Consider the following 19,561-nt stretch of genomic DNA (forward strand, 5'->3'; position numbering starts at 1 on the left):
TTTTTCTTTTTTGATGAAATTGATCCTTGAATATTATTGACATGAGATGTGAAGCAGCGAATTTCCTGAAAAAAAAGATGAGAAGCAGCAATCCATAACTTACAATTCGAAATGATGCCTCGATCATGCTCAGTTGTCTGAATTTCTTGCATGGTCAAAAACTGCTTACGTATCACTCCATCTTTTCATTTCCACTCCCTTGTCTATTCCTGCATCAAAGGATAATGGACCTCGTTTCTGATCGTCATGGACTCGAACAACAATTCCCATGCAGCATATGAAACCAAGATGCCATTTTCAATCATTTTGTTCAAATAGTCATGCAGCAGCTCAAGTTCTCCTTGTGCATGGATACTTAGAGCTACACCACTGCATAAGCTAAAGCTCACAGGCATTTTCTCCCTAGCCATATCTTCAAGAAGCGAAATTGCTGTCATGATATCCCCCTTCCTTAAAAACCCATGGATCATCACACTATACGTCGAGGCAGTAGGCCTCGCACCGCCGCCACCGCAGATCCCACTTCTCATTCTATCAAACAAACCAGTCGCCTCCCACACCCTTCCTTCTTCCCAGTAACTTTCTAGTATCCAATTCCAAACCTTAGCAGTTGGAACAAACCCCTCATCCACCATCTCACAAAGAAGCCGACAGCCTTCATCCACTCTGCCCATTTCGCAAAGACCTTCTATCACAGCCGCTGCCATGGCTCCAGCCTCTGCATGCCGCCTCCTCTTTTCAGCTTCGAAAAATCCGATAGCATCGTCGACTCTGCCGGCTCGAAACAAAGCCTCTATAAATGACCTGCACACACAAATCTCCGGCACCATGCTCTTCCTCGCCGCCTCTTTCAACATCCTCTCGGCATCCTCCACCCTCCCGGCACTACAAAGCGACCGGACGTAGGCCTCGAATGCCATCACTTTGGTAACCTTATTTGAAGGACTTAATTGAAAGATGACCCTCCTCCCGGGTTTCAGACATGGAGCAGGATTCACTTCAAGTCCTCGATCTTTCTTCGCCAATTTATCGAACAGTTTACGTGCCTCCCTCAAACGGCCCGATTTACATAAGCTGTAGAAGAAATTCCCGTAGACCGAGACATCCAATTCATGATCCCACCGATCTACCAAAGTCCTTAAGACGGAATCAGCTTCCAATACATTTCCAGTCCGGCAGAAGCTCTGGAACAAAGCAAAGTAAGTCAACACATCGGCTTCGAATCCTTTCTCCTCCATTTCCCTTAAAACGTTCCTCGCTAAACCAGGATTGGGATTATTTCCCTCGCACATTGCACCGATCAGAGCAACGTATCCCTCCCGTCTCAAATCCCACCGGCTGGACGAAACCCGGTGGTAGACCCGCTCGATCTCGGCGGCGTCTTCGCTGCGGCGGCAGAGGTAGAGGACGAAATCCGAAGCGTCCATGCATCGATTGGAGGGTCCCGATCCGATCTCCCTCCACACGGATTCCACGTCCCGGATTGGGCTCTCGGGGACGAGGCACTGGAGGACGAGGCTATAGAGGAAAGGCTCCGGAATGGTGCCCCTCTCCTTGAGGCCGGAGAGGACGGCCTTGGCTCGGGTGAGCTTCTTGCAGCGGGAGAGGCCGCGGAGCACCAGAACGGAAGTGGTGGAGTCGAGGAGGGGGGTTTTGGCGAGGGTGGAGTCGACGGCGGCGAGGAGACGCGGGTTGTTGCGGTTTCTGGAGAGGTTTCGGACGAGGGCGGAGAAGTCTTGAGCGTAGCGGAGGTTGGAGAAGGGCTGGGAAGCGGTGTGGAGGAAGCTGGAAGGGACGGACTTGAGAAAGGCGGGAATAATTCGGACCATTGTGATGCACTCGATCTGTCCGATTGTGAGACTGGCGGGATCATTCCGAAGAAAGACTCAGCCCTGTTAATTGAGCATCTTCAAGGCCGAAAAGAGATGGAAGAAAGTGGAGCACCCGCTTCTGAGTGATATTCATCGGATGCTATAGGAGTGCCAAATTCTTCAGATCGGGGTTTTTCTGGAGGCAAACCAGGCGGCTGACTGGGTCGCCTCTTTCACTGCACATCACTCTGGTGAATTTTTTTGAACTCAACAAGCTTCTGTTCCTTTTGCTTTATGTTGTTTGCTTAATGCTGATGTAGCTGGCAGTTCTCATGCTAGGGTAGTGTGAACTGCCGATTCACCAAAAAAAAAAAGGCCGAAAAGAGATGGAGCACCCGCTTTTGGGCGATAAACGACAGATGCTATGAAAGTGCCGGGCTGTCCAGATGAGGCACGTCCTTCGGAAGATGAACCAAGCTACTGACTGGGTTGCCTCATTCGCTGTTTATCATTCCAAAAAAAATTTATGAACCCAGCAGTCTTCAGTTTTTTTGCTTTGTGTAGTGTTTTTGATAGTGATGTAGCTGACTGTGCTCATGCGAGAGCAGTATAAGCAGCCGATCCGCCAAAAAAAAAAAGCATGCTATATGGAATTTAGAATATCTCTTAATATAGTGTTTATTGGAAAATATATCTCGCCATTTTTTTTATTGTTACATGTATTTTGCTTGTTTCCCACTCCCTGATAGAAGATTAGAACAAGAGCTCGGCTAGCAGCATTTTATTATGGTATCTATTTCATAATTAGGGATCACTAAATGTGTATGTAATATCTAGGTTTGGCAAAGAGTTTGGTGGAGCTCCGCATTTCTGGAGCTTTAAATTAGCTTGAGTTGAACTTAATATTTTTTTTACTTTTTTAGATTAAGATCGGCTAATCCTTAATTATTACTTTATATCCACACCACTTCACAAGTATAGATGCCAATCATAATCTAAGACCTCGTGGTTTTTCCAATTGACAAGTAGTCGATAGCTTGTTCGTTCAATAATTTATTTTTTGATATTATTGAATAAAGTATGAGTTTTTGCATATTTTAAGAGTCTAATGTTTAGGTTTGGCTTGGACTTGTTTTCTTGTTGAACTAGTTTAAACAAGCTTATTATAAAGTCAGCTTGATGCTATTCATAAACAACTTATTTTATTGTGACTTCTGAATAAAGTTTATATGCAAAATGAATGAATCTAATTAGGAAAAAATAAAAAAAATTACATAAAATCTCACTAAGGACCATGAAATTATTTTTTCTTAGCTAGTAATCAAATAGAAGTTAAAAATTATTTTTTTTCTTGATTTATTAGCTTAATCAAATGCATTGACAAGGTCGGGTTTTTTGTGCTTATTGCACTAGTCGCACTTCTCATTTTGCAAAACTCTTTTATATCACAATAAAGAATTGAGTGGGTACCATGTTTTGTACTATTTTATAAACGAGGGGGTACATTTAGTTAACATTATAATAGTGAAGATGGACTAGTGCAGTGCCTTATCATATGTGGTATTTACGGAGGTCATGGCCCAGCAATGAGCATATCATGCAGCCATAAATTGTACCAAGTAATCAAAGATTATTGCCTGGCTCAAGGACAAGCAGATGGGCTGTACATATGCCAAACCATGCCACCTAAGCAAATTAAAATGAAAATGCTTTGCTTGTCAATTATTATCATTAGATTTTTTTTCATATTAGTGGATATACAAATTTTGAGAAGACAAGATGTGCAATGACAATATACTTGCTCGAAATGCATGGCATGTGGGCAATGATCATGTTGAACATTATCCAAATAACAATCTTTTACATGGTTAAGTATCTCATGCCATATGTGATGGGAGAGCAAGTCTGCCAGCTTGGAGCCATTAAATGCTATTCCATTATCTCATGATGCATCTTGACTATTGGCATGTATAATGAGTAACTACACTTTATGGTTGTATATATCATCAATCACAAGCGCTCGTTTCTATAACGGTACACCAAAATATATATTTGATGGATAAAACTCATAAAAATGAGCGGTGATGATTGGCTGCGTGCCTGCGTGCACAACCATATGATATAGAATATAATTTATTGCAAATGTGGCTACTAACCCGAACTTTGTTCATGCAATCTATTAATTTGCTTGCACTCCTAAAGAATGCCCTGCAGGTCAACATGACATGCATTGTCGAGTAGACATGCTATTTTAGCTTGCGCACAAATGCTAAGCAGCACCCCTTCTCAAAATTTAAAAAATTAGCCTCTTTCTCTCTCTCTCTCTTTTCCAACATTAATTTGTAATGGCTCTTGCTCTGTTTCTTTCTTACCTATCAAAGAGCTGCCAATTATGCTAATTCCAAATTCTTATCGTCTACACTACAATTCAATTCACATCTCTCGAAGAAAGACTACCACATGTGCTGATTTCCTGCTGATGAAGTGGTTGAGACTCTTTTGTTCCTTTATATGACTGGGTAACCATTGCTAATTGCTCTGTAAGCTTGCATGGATAAACACCTCTGGAGTAACGTTTTTTCTCATATATTCCAAAATGCAAGCTAAGATGCTTGACCAGAACTTAGGAATTTTGCTCATAGCTGACAAAAATATATGGTCATGCCAAACTCTAGAGCCGGGTAAACTTAGGAACTTTTAGTGGCTCGTGCGCTCGGCTAGTCCCTCAGGCGGCTGGGCCCAACGCTGACGCGCGGGCACATACAAAATAGGTGTGCGCTGCCTCAAGATTCACAACCAACGGAAGATATCTCAAGATTTTTCAGAAGCAAGTAGCGGAAAAATCCCGGCGCCGTTTCTTTTGCGTTACGGTTCGTACGTGCCGTGGCGCGCTATGATTGGACGCAGCAGTGTGCGAGGCGACGACGCGTGACGACCGTGTCAGAGTGTTTCGACTACTGCCGTGCCGCCCCACGCCTAATGCCGTTCTCCTCTCCGTATCATATCTCACAGGGGGTGCGCCCTCCGAGCCTCTGATATCGGAGCCACTTTTTTCCTTTCTCTCTCTCTCGAGCCCTAGATTCTCTCTCTCAAAAAAAAAAAGAATCCAGTCTCACTGCGCTCCGATCGTCTCTCCAGAAATGGTCAGGCCTTTTCTGATATTTTCCAGCTTCTCTCGATGTTAATTTGTTGCTGTTTTCTTGTTTTCGCTTATTTATCTTTGATTTTGGTCTTTGAGGGTTCGATCTACGATTCTAATTTTGGTGGTTGGATGTTCGTCGACGGCGCTTGGATTTTTGAGTTTATGGCGGAATTTTCGTTCTTGATCGCGCAATATTCCTAGATTCCGAACTAGAGGGTCGGTGGGCTGATGTGATATCGTTTCCTGTTGTTTGAGTGGTCTAGGTGTCGTATTTATGATTCTTGATATATGGCTTTGGTGTTCATCATTTAATAATTTCTCTAATTTCTTAGGATTCAGCAGAAATGTTAGTATTGGAGTGGTCAGGGTTTGTGGATCTTCTTGTTTTTTGTTTTTGCTCTTTTCGTGGTTAGGAATCCACCCCAGGGATCTGATGTCCTTTGGGCTGTTCTGGTAAGCTGTAACATTTGCAGAGTCAGATCAGAGTTATGTTTTTTTTTAAAAAAAAATCCTTGTATAATTTTGGATCATCGCAAAAATTAAGTTGCAGCCAATTGATTGTTCTTCTGTGCTTCACTTTTGATATCAGTAAGTTGAGAGTTGTGCTTATGCTCACTCTCAAATTCATCCATTTTTTTGATCCATAATAGCTATAGATTGAGTTGAATCTTTATTCTCTACATGCATGGTGATCAGACATGATGTTTGGCTTAATTTGGGATCTAAAGGTTTGTGCGTTTCGCAAGATTCATGGTTTTTTATTTACATATGCCCAACGATGCATATAGGCCAATGCAGCTTCAGGGATGGCTGTGAATGATGATTGTAAGCTGAAATTCTTGGAGTTGAAGGCCAAGAGAACTTATCGTTTCATAATCTTTAAGATTGAGGAGAAACTGAAGCAGGTCATCGTGGAGAAGCTTGGTGAACCCACTCTGAGCTATGAGGATTTCACTGCCGCTCTTCCTGCAAATGAATGTCGATATGCGGTCTATGACTTTGATTTTGTCACCGAGGAGAACTGCCAGAAGAGCAAGATCTTCTTCATTGCATGGTAATCTTATCTTTAGTTTAACTTTAGTCTTGTTTATAACATTTTGCCTGTAGATGATATCCATTCTTGGCCGTTTATGAAGGTCACCTGACACATCAAAAGTGAGAAGTAAGATGCTTTATGCAAGCTCAAAGGACAGATTTAAGAGGGAGTTGGATGGCATCCAGGTGGAATTGCAAGCAACTGATCCAACTGAGATGGGACTGGATGTCATTCGAGGCCGTGCCAATTGAGTTATATTACCAGGTTGTGCAATGGAGACTTACTCCTCGTAGTCTGTTTGCTTAAGTGAAATGTTTATAGTTTCCTGTAATGGTGAAGTTGCTAGGTATTATGTTGGTTGCTGTTCAGGTGATCATAATTCAACGACCTTCGTCCTCCGAAACAGTGTTGATTTTGGGTATACCATATGAATTGCTATTCTGTGTTTTTTATATGATGGATAATCTCTTGTAGGGTGATGTCTACAAGCTGATGATATGTGACTGTTTGTGGTGGCAGCCAGGTAGGCAAAACCTTTGTGTCCTTTGAAATGGTTGCTTGACCACTCTTGTGTTCTTTTGGTTTTGATTGCGGTTCTTGTGACCTTTGTAAATGTCTATCAAAACTATCTGCTCCTTTGCAATCAATTTCACATGATCATGTTTTGTTTCTTTTATAACCTTTAATAGGGACTCCGCCAATCTCTGCTTGCAAGCTCGAGCAGAATGATTTTTATTTTATTTTTTTAGGGGTTAGGGGGGGGGGGGGGGGGGGGTTGGGGGTGGTGTGTAGTGGTAGATAATCTTGCCTCATGATACATTAATTATTTGTAGCATTAGTTTTTGTTAAGTCAGAAATCAGAGTGAGGGGGTGCAGCAATGTTTGTTTGGATGCAGTGTCATGTTTTCAGATTTAGTATATCACAGCCACTTGTTGGTCAGTATCTTTATTCATGTCTTGTTGATTGTCTATATATTTGGAATTCTCATGGTGATGCATAATTTGGGTGCTCAATTTGCTCAACTTCATGCATCATGTTTGGTGACCTTGTTGTTTAATCTTTGAAAAGGTTTCATTCTAACATGTTCCATCAACACATGAAATGAGCTTTGCATAGAGGATGATATTTAATCAAGGTGCTGCTTGACTAGGGATGGAATGCATACAAGTAGAGCTTAAAGTGTTAGGAAATTGATTAAAATGGTCAGGCTGTTCGTTGAGAATGTTTAAGAACATGTTGAGGTATGTTGTATCTGAGATGAAGATGTTTTTTTTGGAGATACTAATGGAGATCAAATAGGACTAAATGTTTGTTGTTGGATATTGGTTGCTATCAATTCAATTGGCATGCATTGTTATGCCTTTTTCCTGATAATTATACCAAAAGGCATGCAAATTGATCATGACTTGGTGTAATAGCTAAGTAGTTGACCAATTTTTGTAATCGGAATCTAGCACAATTATAGTGGACTGTCAATGGGTATTTAACCAAATTCTAAACAATGATATGAGTAGTATGGTTGGAAGGTTCATCTTACAGTCTCAATTGCAGGTGGGTTTACTTGGGATAACCACCTCCATGTTTTAAGTTCGCCGAACGGAATCTTATAAGCAACTCTATTTCGTTGAATTATGATTCTTATCAACTTTAGTTTGTTGAGTTATCAACATTGACCAAAAGGGCCACTTTATTTATAATGGCTTGCTAAGCTTGACTGCTTAGATCAAACTTTCAAGTATCTGAAAGATGATTAGAGAAATTTTCTGGTCCCAAATATATTGGATGAAGTGGAGCTTTTCACTTTGAAAGAAGGTAGTAGTAACCATGTGGTTGAAGGCGTCTTCCAGAGCATGATCAAATTGGCTTTGGTGAAAGGTGCAATTAGGAATTGTTCTTAGGTGAGAATTGTGATAATATGTTCTTGGAGTGCTAGATGCTAATCCTATAGCTAATGAGGTTAGTATGTGATGGGGGTGTAAGATTGTAGAGACAGCGGTAGCATCAATTATGTTGTTGCTTGTCAGGATTAGTCATGGTCACTTTTAAATTCATGGTCCCTGCTGAGATATATGCTAGTCGATGGATATTTGGTTTTCCACTGAAAATAGTTTTGTAGATGTGTTAGATACTTGGTGATTGAGATTTTTCCTTTGTTTATTTGCTTGGGGCAACAGTATATACATTAGGTGTTTTATGATTCACTAAAAAATTTGCCTTATTTTGTCATATTGGTTGTGGTATCTGGTATTGATAGTGATGGGGATTCTTTTTGTTGCTTGGCTTGGCTGGCAAACATCCTGTGGAAGGATCTATGCTTGACCAGAGTAGGGGAGGGGGTGGAGGCCTTACTGCAAGGTTACAGACAGCATATTGAGAGTTCCAGTTTAAACTTGTATGCAATTTTATGTGTGATGAGAGTCCAATTATTCTGGCGAATAATAGAACTTCAGGCTGTAGGGATCATGACCCTGAAATTGAAAGATTATTTCTGTAATTTTGGCACTTACATTCTTTATTTGGTGTATTTTCTGTACTAGGTATATTTAAGTATCATATCCATGTAGTACAGATTATGGATTTGACTGGGAAGATTCTATATATAAGGCATTCATAATGATTCAGACGAGATTTCATGTTGGTAAAAGGCAGCTGTTATTTTGTCAGAGGCATCGTGTATGTTTGTGGACATCCTGATATCGTGAGAAATATAGTTGAGGCAGTTTAAGATGGTGGACATGGTATCGGTGGGGTGCCTTTTGTTGGCCAGCCTCGTGGCATTATTGGTCAATTGATTCATTTTTTTTGTTTTCAATTAACACAGCAGTTTTGCATTGTTTTCTCTCTTCGTTTTATTGATTACAAATTGTGTTTGATTGAAGGCAATAATACAAGAAGGCAATGATACAAGTGGTACCATAACAGTGTTCCTAACTTTTAAATATTTTGGATGATTTTGTCTCCATCAAGGTTTTAAATCTCATGCGATGGGTTGTTCTGGTTTTTTCATAGAATGAGATGCGCCACCGTTTTCGCTCTGTCTCGGCACTTGGGAGAGGGGATGTCTAAGGCATTCTAATTGCAGCGGGGCGGTCCTGTCCCGATACTTGGGATGGTATTCCACTTCAATGTCTTGCAGAATGTTCTGCCGGGACTGGACTTTGAGACAAATGTTATCTCAGGTCCTTGTTTCTGTTCTGGAGTGTCACGTAGTCAACAAAGTCAATAACAAGTTGATTGCTCATTTGCACGCTTCTAGAAATTATTTTGTTTCTTCTTGGCTATTTGACTTCAAGATTTTTAGGGGATGAGCATTGCACTTGCTATGATGATTGTGATTTTAAAACAGCTCTTACGTATTTTGCAGAGTGAAACAATAATATTATCCAAATTGTATTGTCTGCATTTAGTTGGTGACTGGATGTACCATTATGAGAAGTGTAGCATTAAGTCCCATGCTGATTGCTGTAATCCATCAAATGAAACCAATTCCAGCATCCAACATACTTTACGCTATACCTTGGGCATTTTATCTCAGCTTGCTAGGAACCTCTGTCGGGTCCGTTGCATTGATTGAGTGCTTTTGGTGGTGCAGATGAGTTATTCCGCTTGTGATAGTTTTCATTTAAGATTGCGAGTGAGGTACTGATTATGATATATGGAGTTATGGATGAATTTGTTTCCATAAATCTTGATTAAAGTTGTTATGTACGTGGTGCACCACTTGATCCTAGGGTGAACCTGATTTGATAGAGCATTTAATGCGAGACAGTTGTTATTGTTATGCTCTAACCAGCAATTGCTGTATCCTAATTTTCATGATGCAACTTCAGGAGCTGATGTTCCAAGTATACTCTCAGCCATGCGAGATGGTTTGTAATTTATTTGTGTCGAGGGAGGGTTCGACCGTTCTTCGTAGGCCTTGTCATTGGTTGAGCAATATGTTCCCATCCTTCTGATGGTTTCAGTTTGTCAGTTTCTGCCCATTTTGAGGTGGAAATTTATAAGTGGAAGCTTGATGGAACCTCCTTCGAATATTAGAATCCACCGATGACAAACCCGTAGCTGAAACTAGGCTTCCAGTTTCCACTTCGCAGCGAACCGCATCACGGTTCATTTGGCATGGCTTGAGATATCCTTTTCCCGCTGGAAGAATCCGTCTCTTGAGGAGTGAGTGGGATTGCTTAGCTTGTAATTTTCTATTACATAATAAAGGAATTGTTTTAGTTTATTACTTATTAGTTGAAACTTAAATTTATGTTTTGCCGAGCTCAAATTGACATCTACTTAGTCCGGTTATATGATTTTTGTTTTCTTTTGGGTTTCGGCCTGATAAATAGTTCCGTCGCTATTTTAAGAACAGAGGACATTGAAATCTTTGTTATATATATGAATCCAGAATTTTTTATTTGAAGAGAGCTTCCAAACCATATTTTGGGGTAAGTTCTTGATGCTAACACCACCCAAGAGTCGAATCCTGGATTCCTATTTGTAGAGTGGGTAGGGGACTGACGGCTTAGCTCATATAGTTTCCATTCGCTCGGTTGATTTAACGGAAAATTTATTATTACTATAACTTCCACAGCTTAGTCCAACTTTTTAATATTTCAGTTTCTCCCTTTAATTTTTTATGAGAATTTTCACCTGGTTTAAGAGACCGCGAAACTCTCTGGTTAGCATGGTTGAGGACCTGAGGTTGTGTCGCAGATCGTGAAATCCTTCTCCACAAGGCTCCGCTTTGTGGAGTTCTTTGTTTGATTTGTTCCACAACTCTAGTCGCACTTGCGGGCAGCAAAAAGTCCCAATATTTATTGGCTGACGGCTGAAAGGTGTGCTCTAAGCCTGCAAGCTTGGGCGGCATGGGAAAAATATGATCAAAAGAAGAAAAGGGGAAAATTTATCTATTGCTATTTTATTACATTTAAAATAATTATCATATGCATGCTGCATAAAAATAATTTATAAGTTATTGGATTTAGTATGATATGCTTTACTTGAGCATGAATTGTATTTTATAGTATTAATAAATATATTGATATCGTATATATTATGTGATGATTTTGCTACTCTCTAATATGACTATGATCGTATGAGATTAATATCTAAACTTCTTTTGGACCTTTAGTGGGGCGATCACTAGTACATGCTGGTTGACAGTGTACTGTAGTTAGGAGCTAGTTTTTTTTTCGGGTTTAGTCAATCGAAGCTAATTGCTGGCACATGCCGATAGAAGCATGTTTTCTTTCGTATAATCTCAAAGCTAGTTTTCTTTTAAGCTTTTAGTGGGGCAATTATTGGTTCATGATCGCTGGACGGAATGTTATAGTCAGGATCTAACCTCTTTTAAGGCTCGCCATAGGCTGATCATGACCATTATCATGAAGACTAGGAGAGTGAGAGTGGATGGTCCATCCATGTTAGTTTTAAAAATTTATTTCATCAAATACATTACATATATCAAGGGACCCCGACCCAACTCGGTTCTTTATTCGGGTCCTAATGTTGGACCCAGGCTCAATCCAATAGAAGATCGGATCGGGTGGGGTCAGATCCATTACTAAAATTTCTAACCCAATGGGTCATTCAGATCGGGTCGAGTCCATTTATAACTCGGTCCCAACTCAAAAAATTTGGGTTCGTGTTAGATCCGATTTGGGTCTAGGTCAAGTCCAAATGAATCTGAAAGAGTATAACTATGTTTGTGAAGTAGAAAGCAACCTCAATGACTTCTCTTTTGTATATTGAATGACAAAAAACCACAAACTAAATAAGGATGTCTGACTGCAAAAACAATATGCAGTGTTCATCAAATCAAATTATCTAGGAGTAGGCCATGTCTTCATGCTAAGGCCTTTTTGAGGCTTAGTTGTTACTTTGTTGCTACAAATGCTTATTACTCTTTAATAAGTCTTCAAAACCAAGTAATAAAACTGCATGAATCATTCTATGTTTTGAAATGGAGTTATAAACTCAAGATGCAAAATACTGCTTACATGTAGGACACGCACATCAGTTAAAAAGGCATAACTTAGAGAACAACATAAGTTCGGACATTTTTAGGCCCAAATAGTTTACCGGGTTCGGTTTCGATCTGGTCGAGTCGTAGGGTTGGAAATCTAAAATTGTCCAAAATTCAAACGAGTCGGGTCTGAATTCAGTAAATCAAAATCTGATCTACAAAATGGAATGGGTCCAATTTTAGAATCCGATTCGGCTCCACAGGTCGTGCAAAATAGGTTAAATTAGGGCTAAACGGGTCGGATCATGGGTCAATTCGACTTATTTGTTGATGTAGTTATTTCTAGCCAGATTTGGATTTAGAAACAATCCGCCCTCATGAAGTTTTATTATTTTATAAGTACCTATACGTATTTTTGGGGTAAACATACCTACAAGTTTTTTTTTTTTTTTTCCCCCTTTTGCTAAATTGTTTACACGTTTCGTTTGGTTGCGTAGAATCGATCCACTTGCGAACTTAAATCAGACCGCTGTTTTGTTTCACGTGCAACAAGCCGTTTCGGCGCCGTTGGCGGGATCCATCCGCCCGCCGAAGCGATTTGGTCGCATCTCAGCCGTTCAATGCCGCTCATCTTCCATTCGCCAATAATCAACGGACATAATGGCTACCAGCTCATCCATCGGTGCCACAACCCACGTCCAACACCCGTCCACGACTTTCGCCTATATATACTCCTGCATCCCAATTCCTCCTCCCGCTCGCGAAGCCTCCCGGCTCTTCTCTCTTCCCCAGGCGTGCTAAATATCCCCCAAATCCCCTCTTTCCTTCTACGTTACCATCTCCATTTCGATTACGATTTGATGGCGCCCAAGCCGGAGAAGAAGCCGGCCTCCGACAAATCGGCGGAGGAGGAGAAGAGGGCGGTGGCGGAGAAGGCCCCCGCCGAGAAGAAGCCGAGGGCGGAGAAGCGTCTCCCGAGCAAAGAAGGCGGGGCGGGCGAGAAGAAGAAGAAGAAGGCGAAGAAGGGGATCGAGACCTACAAGATCTACATCTTTAAGGTGTTGAAGCAGGTCCACCCGGACATCGGGATCTCCAGCAAGGCCATGGGCATCATGAACTCCTTTATTAACGATATCTTCGAGAAGCTCGCCCAGGAGGCTTCCAGGCTCGCCCGGTACAACAAGAAGCCGACCATCACCTCCCGGGAGATACAGACCGCCGTCCGCCTCGTCCTTCCCGGCGAGCTCGCCAAGCATGCCGTCTCCGAGGGCACCAAGGCCGTCACCAAGTTCACCAGTTCTTGATCCGTAAGCGGGGTTTCGTGGCCTCTTTGTGGTGCGATATAAAAATCTATTTCTTTGGTTTTTGATCTTTCTTGTTCTTATACCCATCTTTATACCCTCTTCATGGAGCGTATCTGGTTTGGTCGAATGTAATCTATTGGCCTTCATGGTTTTATATCTCCAGCGCTCTTTTTTTATTCCCGCTAAATAAAATTGTTTTGCTGTAATTTGATGCAATTCTATTTACTTTTCTTTTCTGGATGACACTTTTGCCGAAGAAAGCTTTATTATGTGTTTGAATTTTTGCGTCAGCGGGGTTGATTTGATCTTCTTGGCCGCTTAATTCCTTGTCTGGTAGCTCAAGTTATTTCGAGCAGATGTTGCGTTGCGTGTACGATCGAGCTGCGTACGTAAGTCTAAGATGGTTGGAGTAATAAAGGGTAAGAACAGACAAGCGGTGTCCGTCATTTTCTTCTTTGAATTATTCTTGGTCCTCATAATAACTTGTTTGTCGGGCCTTTCGAGCTTCGTTGGTAGAAATTAATGAACAAATTTGGAGCCTAGCTGAATCTCGTGCGGTTTCGGTGCCGTCCAGACGTGGATTCTGGCTGCAACCGGTCCAAATCCCCTCATGCTTGCTGTATTATGTTTGGGGTTCCGAGGGGCTTTGTGTGGATTTCCCAAGGGGAGGAGAGGAGGCTGCCCTGTTGGTGGTTGTGACGCAGGAGGTCGGTTGTCGTTCATCCTCTGAAGCACGGCATGCAAAGGATCATCCCAGGGACGTTCGCATCCGAGCTTTGCTTTCTTGTTCGCCTTCTTGGCTTTTGGTTTTGCTCAGAATTTGGGGAGCACTGTGAACATGGTGAGTTTTTGTTTAAGCCTTCCCGTCATCCTTTGTTTTCTTTTGTTTTCTTGCCGTGGCTCTGTTTTGTCATTAATCTTTGCTTCTTTTTTAGGGATATCGTATACCTTGTTCACTTTGTTCTCTGTGGTGGCGTTGCCAGTGGTGTACCAGGGGCTACTTGCTGTTCATAGCATTCAATTTGAAGCCCTCCTGGTGCGCCATTGGGACTTACCTTTCTTGATGATATATGTTACTCTGAATTGGACTTTTTAGCTGTCAACATTCGCTCACTTCATGGGTTTGTAGGACTTATGAATTCAAATGAACATATTATCGTATTGACGAGTTTCCTAGTTGTTGAATTTGAGCATGTGTTTCTCTGTGTTTGAATTGTTTTATGGCTATATGAATTTTGGAGATTCCGGCTTGCCCCGTCCAAAAAAATAAATAAATTATGAGCAGTTCATGGAAGCCACGTTAAGGAATCTGTCTTGGCTGGCACTTCTAAGTTTTTGAAAGGTGAGGTTTGAAGTAGTCGGCTTAAGGCATGATTATGTATTGTCATGTTCTTCGAAATTATGAGGGAGAAAATGAGGAAAAAGAACAAATTTCATAGCATGATCCTCTAAATTCAATTTTCTGGCAATGCTAACTTTTAGAAAGGTTCATAAGCACAGTGTTGCTAAATTTTATTCTGGTTAAATTGGTGGCCGATGTACTGTTTCTCTACAGCATGGTAAGGCATTTTACTCTGTCTACATTTTCTATGACACATGGAGTTGTGACATGCAATAAGTAATGAGCACCATTTCATTTTGCTATGCTGCAACCTGAAGAGCCATTGATGTGTAAAAATTAATGCCGAGTTACATAAATGATTTATTGTTTATTTAATATATATATTTCTGTTCCTATGCTTTAATTTTATAATTCTTCATGCTTAGCCAAGCCCCCTTCTCTGTCTCTCTCACTCTCTCAATGTTCAGTCCTTATGTCTTCAATATTTAATAATGACATCACTTTAGGTACACAATTGTGCCAGCTTCTCTATATCTTGGGTTTGCTCCATTTATTAATTGGGTTGGGCAGGTCAGCAATCATATGTTGTCGGTTACGCACTATACTTTGTTCTCATTTTTTTTGGATGTGTATCTTCTCTTACGTTAAGGAACATATCTCACTTCCACTGCACACAGCCATGCAAAGGATTGCCAGTTGCATGAAGGGACGCTAATTGGTTGCTTCAGCAGAGAATTTTGGGGAGGTTTGCAAGTCACCAGGTGTGATAGTTTCTCAATTTTTCATCTGTTTGAAAGAAGGTCTCTACATTTATGATGAAATTTATTAGATCAATCCCCTTTATCTTTTACAAGTCTGTTTTCATATTCTTCAAGATTTGACATGTACTGGAATTCTCTACATTCATTACAACTCTTTTGGTGTCGGGTAGAGTTATTAGTATGTTATCATGATGATATCCACTTAAATACTCCATTGCTATTGTGCAGGTCATTGGTAATTTTATCACGCTCGCTTTGTTGATAGGAGCAAAGGTCAGTTACTGTTTACATCATGTCCTCTGTATCACTATGAGTGACTAACTGGTTATTTACATCACACTCTAATGATGATGATTAATTCTTAGCTACAATTTGTGAAAATATCTACATGGGAATTATGTCTATTATCCTGCTGAATATTAAGATCATTATATGGAAAATCATTTTCATAATAAGAAAATAATGAGGATGATTAGATTTTATATGCTTTCTAGTATAGTACTCTGGAAGGAGTCTTGTGCTGTTCATTATTCTTCAAGTATATTTCCTGCTTTTCTTTATTTACTTATTATACTTATTTTGTTACACCCTTAGTGCTTTTGGTTGTAGTGAGGGTAGAATTTCCTACTTGCCTATTGGCATTATCTTGTTTATTTTGGTAATAAAAGTTGCATTATTCGTAGTTTGGCTGGCATCAAATCGGTTGAAAATCATGGTCAGTTCCTTTGTGGGGCTTTTTTTGCTTAGTTTTGCTCCATAACTGATTGCTGTTGATGGGACCCTATTTGCTGCTGCTGCTGAATCTTATGTAAAACAGATGGACGTAACTGTTATAGCAGATTTAATAATTAAAATCATTCGATATCAAATGTATAAAGGGTTATTTTTTAACCTTTATTGGTTGGTTTTAGAGCAAATAATACAAATACTATAGCATTATTATGTTTCAGCTTATGACAACATAATTGTTTGACTGATCTTGTAAGGGATGGCATCGCCTCTCTCTATTTCTCTATCTAATCTATGTGTTTTAAGCATAGCTTTTCCTTATGTGGAACATGATCTCATCACACTAGAAAGGAGATTATGATAGATTTGAATCAATATATGAAAGGAGGTTACGACAATCTCTTAATTTCACCTTGAAATTGTGACAAATCTACGCTCCCTTCTTTATATAAACAGAGCCAACGGATCCCAATAGGGGAAGGAGGAAGGAGAACGGCTAGAGACTTCCAAACACAGATGGCAAGAGGCTCTCAATAACTCATGGTAAGCAGCTCCTAAGGAGAGGTTCTCAAGCTCTCATGGCGAGAGGCTCCCATACAGAGGCTTTCAAGCTCTCATGACTAACTTTGCATCTGACTCTTCTTCCACTGCCGTTCTTGTATACTGTCTCCTCTCCAGATGGGACGTGCGTCTTTGGAGACCAGGACGCAAGTTCATGGAGACTGTCCTTTCATGCCACCCAAGACACGAGCGTTGTGCATATGGGACCCACATCCTTGGAGATCAGAATGTTACTCCCGGTGGTTGGTTTTCTGTGCCACCTGAGACACGAGCGTCGTGTGTATGGGGCCCGCATCCTTGGATACTAGTGTGCGAGACTCTGGAGGCCCCTCTTTTGTGCCGACCGAGACACGAGTGTCGTGCACACAGGACATGCAACTATCGACTAGAAGACGAACCAAAACCATGCTAAGCTAGCACTCTAGGCTGAGCTCCTATGTCGGGCACTTCCAGCCGGGCTCTCATACCGAGCACTCCAGGTCGATTTTTCGTGCCGAGCCCTCATGTTGAGTACTCCAGGCCGCGCACTCTAGGTTGAGCACTCCAGGCCGAGTCTCCGATGGCCGAGCTCTCAAAGGCCGAGCACTATAGGTCAGGCACTCAAGGCCTGATGATCTAAGGAGATCACTCTGCTATGATGCTTTTTATTATATCTTCTCTTATTATTTCTCGTTATTCCATAGCCCTACCCGACTTAATTATCAGAAGAGGCCTGGTCGGAGCCACCTTGGCAGGCCTTTCTCTTCTTTGTATGCAGATCCGCAACTCCATGGTGGATCGACGCTTCGTCTTCCACCATCGTGGATCGAGCGGATTGATCTTCGCCCTACATGCCTTGAGATCATCAGAATATGGTCGAGTAGGATTTGGGCATCAACAAATTGGTGTTAGAGGAAGAGCCCGAACCTCTGACCTTATGGAAAACAAGGACATATCCCACTTTTTTTTTTGGGGATCTAAGTGCCTTTAGCAACAAGCTTACCAGTCAGACACATCCCACTACGACCACTGATGAAGGCACTCTCGAGCGTAATAAGTCGGGCGAGTCATCTAACGGCCTCGAGAAGGCAACACCTCCATCCTATAAGCCCATGTGGCTGCTACAGGTTTGATGAGTCATCTAATGGCCCGAGGAGGTGACACCTCCGTCATACAAGCCCAGATAGCTACTACATGCCGGATGAGCCATCTAACGGTCTTGAGGAGGCCACACCTCCATCCTATAAGCCTAGATGGCTGTCACAGGTTGGGCGAGCCATCCAACGTCCCTGACTTGCAAGCATATTCAGTTAGGAAGTTCTTTAAGGAGCTTCTGCAGGAACAATACATCTGTTCATTGGACGTGCCATCCAATGACTCCGACCTGCGAGCCTGTGTCTAGAAAGTTCTTTGGGGAGCTTCCATGGTGGCAACACCTTCGTTTGGGAAACCTATGCATCTAGAAGGCCGACCATAATCAGGCCGAGCTCCCATGTTCAGCACTCTAGGTTGAGCTCCTAGGTCGAGCATTGCAGGTCAAGCTTTTAGGTCGAGCCCTCCAAGCCGAGCTTCCATGCTGATCACTCTAGGTCGAGCTCCCATACCAAGCATTCTAGGCCAAACATTCAAGGCCGAGCTCCCACCTCAAGCACTCCAGGCCAAGCTCTTAGGCTGAGCTCCCATGTTGTGCTCTGCAGATCGAGCTCCCAACCCAAGCTATCATGTTGAGCACTCCAAGCCGAGCTTCCATACTAAGCACTCCGGGCCGAAGTCTCATGCCGAGCACTCCGGGCCGAAGTCTCATGCCGAGCACTCCGGATAGAGTCTCCGATGGTCGGGCTCGCCAAGGCTGATACCGGGCTCCTAGGTCGAGCATTCAAGGCCTAATGATCTAAAGAGATCACTCTACTCTAATGCTTTTTGTTATCTCTTCTCTTGCTATTTCTCGCTATTATTTCAAACCCTACCCGACTTAAACATTGGAGGAGGCCTAGTTGGAGCCACTCGATGGGCCTTTCTATTTTGTCCGTGACTCTCCACGGCAGATTGGTGCTCTGCCTTCCATCATCATAGATCGAGCAGATTGATTAGTGCCCTCTATACCTCCATGTCATCATAACATGTGGATTATAAATTTGATGAAACTATTAATGTATGACAACTAGGTTGTACTTTGGCATGTATAAAGTGAGGAAAAAGAATCCACTTGCCTAAAAGGTTAATTAGATATGCCTTGAAGTGACTATGGGTGCGGCAGCAGCATCTTGGAGCAAGTGTTAGGTGAATAAATGTGGTTTCTTGGGTTTGAAAGGGATGTCAGTTAATTTTTACCTTTTGTTTTTGTATTCAATTTGATACCTTGATGTGGGAGGTTTGTGGGGATTTCTGTTTCGAAGGGTGTGGTGAATGTGATACATTTGGTAGATGTATTTTGATTGCATGCGTCTCTCCATTCTAGTCCAAGGGTTTCCTGTTGTCTTCTGTTTTGACTGTTTGCAACTGTCTGATATTTCTGATGCAAGGTTAATTCTGGACTATAATCATTATTTGGGTACTGAGACCTGGAGGTGAAATGCTGAACGGGAGGTGGCTTTTGCACAATTGAAGGTGTGGCTGCAAAGTGCTTCAATTGCTGTCTAGTTCTTCTTGACTCCATACACCACCTTACAGGCTTTGTCGATACCAATGTGTGCTGCCCTGTGCATCTCACTACAGGTTTTTTTTAGTTACCCTCCATGTTGAAAGATCATTGTCCTTTGCAGCCCATCATTCTGGAGGTTTTGTTTGGAAGAACCACGGGTTTGTCATTTCTCTCCTGCACTTTGTACTTTTTTGCACTTCGTACTTTTTTTCCGATTTCATGGGCTATACCTGCATACATCATGCGTGAGTCCCAGTTGTACCGAAAAAAAAAAAAAAAAACTATTGCTATTTCATGT

The 19,561-nt window shown here is 41.7% G+C and overlaps 3 protein-coding genes across 20 annotated transcripts; 2 read left to right on the plus strand and 1 right to left on the minus strand.

Annotated features, from left to right (window-relative positions):
• Positions 1 to 1,992, minus strand: LOC103697829 (uncharacterized). The gene has a single exon (XM_008779770.4). It carries the CDS (start codon positions 1,827 to 1,829, stop codon positions 204 to 206), a length of 1,626 nt encoding a protein of 541 aa, XP_008777992.3. The 5' UTR covers positions 1,830 to 1,992; the 3' UTR covers positions 1 to 203.
• A 2,798-nt stretch (positions 1,993 to 4,790) lies between these two features.
• On the plus strand, positions 4,791 to 6,441 carry LOC103696598 (actin-depolymerizing factor 7). The gene is made up of 3 exons (XM_008778280.5): positions 4,791 to 4,954; positions 5,742 to 6,007; positions 6,090 to 6,441. The coding sequence occupies exons 1-3, from the start codon at positions 4,952 to 4,954 to the stop codon at positions 6,238 to 6,240; spliced, it is 420 nt and encodes a 139-aa protein (XP_008776502.1). The 5' UTR covers positions 4,791 to 4,951; the 3' UTR covers positions 6,241 to 6,441.
• A 6,176-nt stretch (positions 6,442 to 12,617) lies between these two features.
• On the plus strand, positions 12,618 to 19,556 carry LOC103696617 (putative histone H2B.1). 18 transcript variants are annotated; one of them, XM_088710671.2, is made up of 6 exons: positions 12,623 to 13,281; positions 13,542 to 13,669; positions 13,767 to 15,353; positions 15,582 to 15,626; positions 16,539 to 16,625; positions 16,761 to 19,556. In XM_088710671.2, the coding sequence occupies exon 1, from the start codon at positions 12,807 to 12,809 to the stop codon at positions 13,248 to 13,250; it is 444 nt and encodes a 147-aa protein (XP_088566797.1). In that variant the 5' UTR covers positions 12,623 to 12,806; the 3' UTR covers positions 13,251 to 13,281; positions 13,542 to 13,669; positions 13,767 to 15,353; positions 15,582 to 15,626; positions 16,539 to 16,625; positions 16,761 to 19,556. The 18 variants fall into 18 exon arrangements, with proteins under 18 accessions (XP_088566807.1, XP_088566812.1, XP_088566803.1 ...); XM_088710683.2 differs by having other exon boundaries at positions 13,767 to 14,091; positions 15,099 to 15,162; positions 15,270 to 15,353; positions 15,582 to 19,556; XM_088710685.2 differs by having other exon boundaries at positions 13,767 to 14,091; positions 15,270 to 15,353; positions 16,539 to 19,556.
• Positions 19,557 to 19,561: the final 5 nt, after the last annotated feature.

Source organism: Phoenix dactylifera, chromosome 14, assembly GCF_051530095.1.
Source record: "Phoenix dactylifera cultivar Ajwa chromosome 14, Ajwa_hap1_PhDact_Kaust_v1.1, whole genome shotgun sequence".
Lineage (NCBI taxonomy): Eukaryota > Viridiplantae > Streptophyta > Magnoliopsida > Arecales > Arecaceae > Phoenix > Phoenix dactylifera.